Source organism: Trypanosoma cruzi, genomic scaffold, assembly GCF_000209065.1.
Source record: "Trypanosoma cruzi strain CL Brener 1047053516435 genomic scaffold, whole genome shotgun sequence".
NCBI lineage: Eukaryota > Euglenozoa > Kinetoplastea > Trypanosomatida > Trypanosomatidae > Trypanosoma > Trypanosoma cruzi.
In genome coordinates, this window is record NW_001849438.1 from 37,638 (window position 1) to 40,635 (window position 2,998).

The 2,998-nt window shown below is 45.7% G+C and overlaps 2 protein-coding genes across 2 annotated transcripts, besides 6 other annotated features; both read left to right on the forward strand.

Annotated features, from left to right (window-relative positions):
* Window positions 1-1,242, forward strand: Tc00.1047053507785.10 (clathrin heavy chain, putative; the record flags this gene model as incomplete). Its single annotated transcript, XM_797773.1, has 1 exon — window positions 1-1,242. A coding segment is annotated over one exon (1,242 nt), but the record flags the coding sequence as incomplete, so codon positions are not given.
* Window positions 1-2,998: a sequence feature (heterozygous, non-Esmeraldo-like haplotype).
* Window positions 1,630-1,712: a sequence feature (T-rich).
* Window positions 1,787-1,809: a microsatellite.
* Window positions 2,086-2,289: a sequence feature (GA-rich).
* Window positions 2,639-2,659: a microsatellite.
* Window positions 2,700-2,838: a sequence feature (A-rich).
* Tc00.1047053507785.20 (proteasome alpha 7 subunit, putative) lies at window positions 2,851-2,998 on the forward strand (the record flags this gene model as incomplete). Its single annotated transcript, XM_797774.1, has 1 exon — window positions 2,851-2,998. A coding segment is annotated over one exon (148 nt), but the record flags the coding sequence as incomplete, so codon positions are not given.

The window sequence follows — 2,998 nt, forward strand, 5'->3', positions numbered from 1 at the left end:
CTTGTACTAGAAGCCGAAATGTTGCCAAGTGTCATGGATCGCTATGAAAGTTATGACTTTGGGAAAGAATTGCTCTCCCTGCTTAAGACAGCATCCTCCACACCAGGGGCCCATATGGGTGTTTTTACTGGAATGGGACTTCTGTTGGCGAAATACAGGCCTGAAAAACTATTAGAACATGTGAATATGCACGCCAAGAAGATCAATACACATAAAATGATTGCTGCATGTGAGGAGTATCATCTGTGGTTGGTGCTTCGAGTTTTACATGTCAACAACGAAGATTGGCTTGCTGCCGCCACGACGATGATGCACCACCACGTCGATGCCTGGGATCATGACGTTTTCAAGACTGTTGTGAGTCATTTGGGATCCAGCGATTTGGTGTACAACTCCATCTCATTCTACATCCAAACCAATCCACAACTCCTTGACGACTTTCTCACCAGTATGTTTAAGACCTTGGACCCCGAGCGTGTCTTGCTGGAGGTGAAGAAGCTCGCCCCTGTGCACTTTATTCGTCAGTATCTGGAGTCTGCCCAGGAACGCAACTCCAGACGTGTGAATGAGGCAATTAACAAGCTATATATGGAGGAAGAGGACTTTACTGCTTTGCGTGACTCGGTGGAGCGCTTTGACAACTTTGACTCCGCAGAATTAAGTGCTGAGCTTGAAAAGATGGAGCTTTTTGAGTTCCGCAAGATTGCGCTTTTTCTCCATCGCCGTAACAAGCGATTTACACATGCCGTTGCCGTGGCGAAGGAGAACAAACTCTACCAGGATGCCATTGAAACTGCCGCCGAGAGTGCCAACCCGCAGATTGTAGAGGATCTTCTGGACTTTTTTGTTGTGGATCACCCGGACTGCTTTGTTGCGTGTCTCTACACATGCTACGACTACCTCACACCACAGGTCGTGATGGAAAAGGCATGGCTCAACAAGCGTACGGACCTCGCCATGCCGTACTTTATTCAGGTCATTCAAGACTACACAACAAAGTTATCGCGGATGGAGAAGTCCATGATGGACGCCCAACAATTGGCAAAGGAGGCGGCGAGGCGGGCGGGGCCGCTGCATACAGGTGCAAATGACCCTCTGATGATTCAAGCAGGGCCAGCAAACCCAATGGGTGGCGCGATGCCGATGCCAATGCCAATGCCGATGCCGATGCCAATGATGGGTGGTGTGCCGCCGGGCAATTACGGTCCCCCGCCGCAGTTTGACAACAGGAGGCCGTACTAGCGAGGCGGCCTTGGGCTCGCTGCCCTGATGGCATCGAGTGAGTGTAAGCAGGCACACGGGAGGGAGACTGAGAGGGGAAAAACACACGTTTCTATCAATGAGTGGCTTTGATTTCGATGCACACACAGAGACGCAGAGACACAACTAGTGAAGCACTGGAGGGGGAAACGGAGGGAAATGAAATAAAATAATTAATGAACGTATATAAATAAATATATGTGTGTTTTTACGAATGCCCTTGAGGGCGTTTGTTGAGTGGAAATGGCGAAGAAGAAAACAAAAACGGAAAATAAGAGATTTAAAATGAATTTTTCTTCCTCCTTTTCTCCCCCTCCATCAGCAATCAACAACAACAAAAAAGCGGAAAAAAAAAGGAGAGAAAAACAATTGATTTTTTTTTGGTTTTGTTTTTAGTGTGTTCTTTTTTATTGTACGATTTTTTTTTTGTGTGTTTGTGTTTTTTTGTGTTTGGGCGCAAATTGGTGTTTTATGCGGATTAGGCACATAAATATATAAATATCTGTATTCTCTCTCTCTCTCTCTCTGTGTGTGTGTGTGTGTGTGTGTTCTCTTTGCCCCTGCGGCTCACTCGACCGGTCATCAGCCTGTTTGCTGCCACCTCCATTTCTGTTTACATGTGAGTGCGTGTGTGTGTGTTTATTTGTTGGCAAAATCCTTTTACGTGCCCCTCTTCACGGCTGGCAGGAGCCCCGCCGCCACCACTCGAGTTATAGAAAGGCGGGGCGTTGTTTGCACGTAATGCGCGCGTCACCCCGTGGAAGGGGAGGGAACGAAACAGCAGGGGAGGGGGAAGGAATAGTCAACATGCACACACACACACACAAAAAAAAAAAGAACACTGCGAAGAGAAAGAAATAAAAAGGAGGAAGAGAAAGAAGAAGAAGAATAAAAAAAGGGGAGAGGAAAATTCATGTCGAAAGGATGGCACTTGAGGAGGAGATGATGAGAACAGAAAACAAAAAGCCGGGAAGAAAGAGAGAGAGAGTGAGTGAAGACAAAATAAAATGCAATAAAAAAAAAAAGGAATTTAAGGAAAATAGGAGGAATATTTTTAATGAAATGACGGATGTGTCTGTCTTTTGCCATGGGGGAAATAAATGTTGGGTCTCTCGCTTGTCTTTATTTCTGTTTCCTAGACTTTATTCTTTTCTTCTCCTTCTCCTCCTCCTCACATTGCTTTTACATTGACTGCTTTCCAGTGCCAACGTTACGGCGTTCTTGTTTACCTCCTCGACATTTATTTTTTTTTTGGCGGTAATGTCGCTGCCCTTCATGCATCCGGGACGAGTGCTCGTGTGCAGTCATAAATTTCTTGAAGGGACTCACTGCCGCTGTCGCCTCATTGCTTCTCTCCCCCGCTCTCTTTCTCTCTTTCTGTATGTATGTATGTATGTATTGTTGGGTGGGATACATTGTGGTACCTCTTGTTTATCCTTAAAAACAACAACAACAACAAAAAAAAAACAATAAAAGAGTGACTGTCAGTTACGGAATAAACCAAAACAGAAGGGGGAAGAGGAGAAAAGTAAATAAAGAGGAAGGAAAAAAGAAAAAAAAAGAAAAAGAAGGGAAAAAGGGAAGTGTGGTATGTTCAAAAATCAGTACGACACCAATACAACTACGTGGAGCCCCACGGGCCGGCTGTTCCAGGTAGAGTACGCCAATGAGGCGGTGAACAACGGCTCGGCTGCGGTTGGTGCGAAGAATAAAGATTTTGTTGTCTTGACTGCCCTGA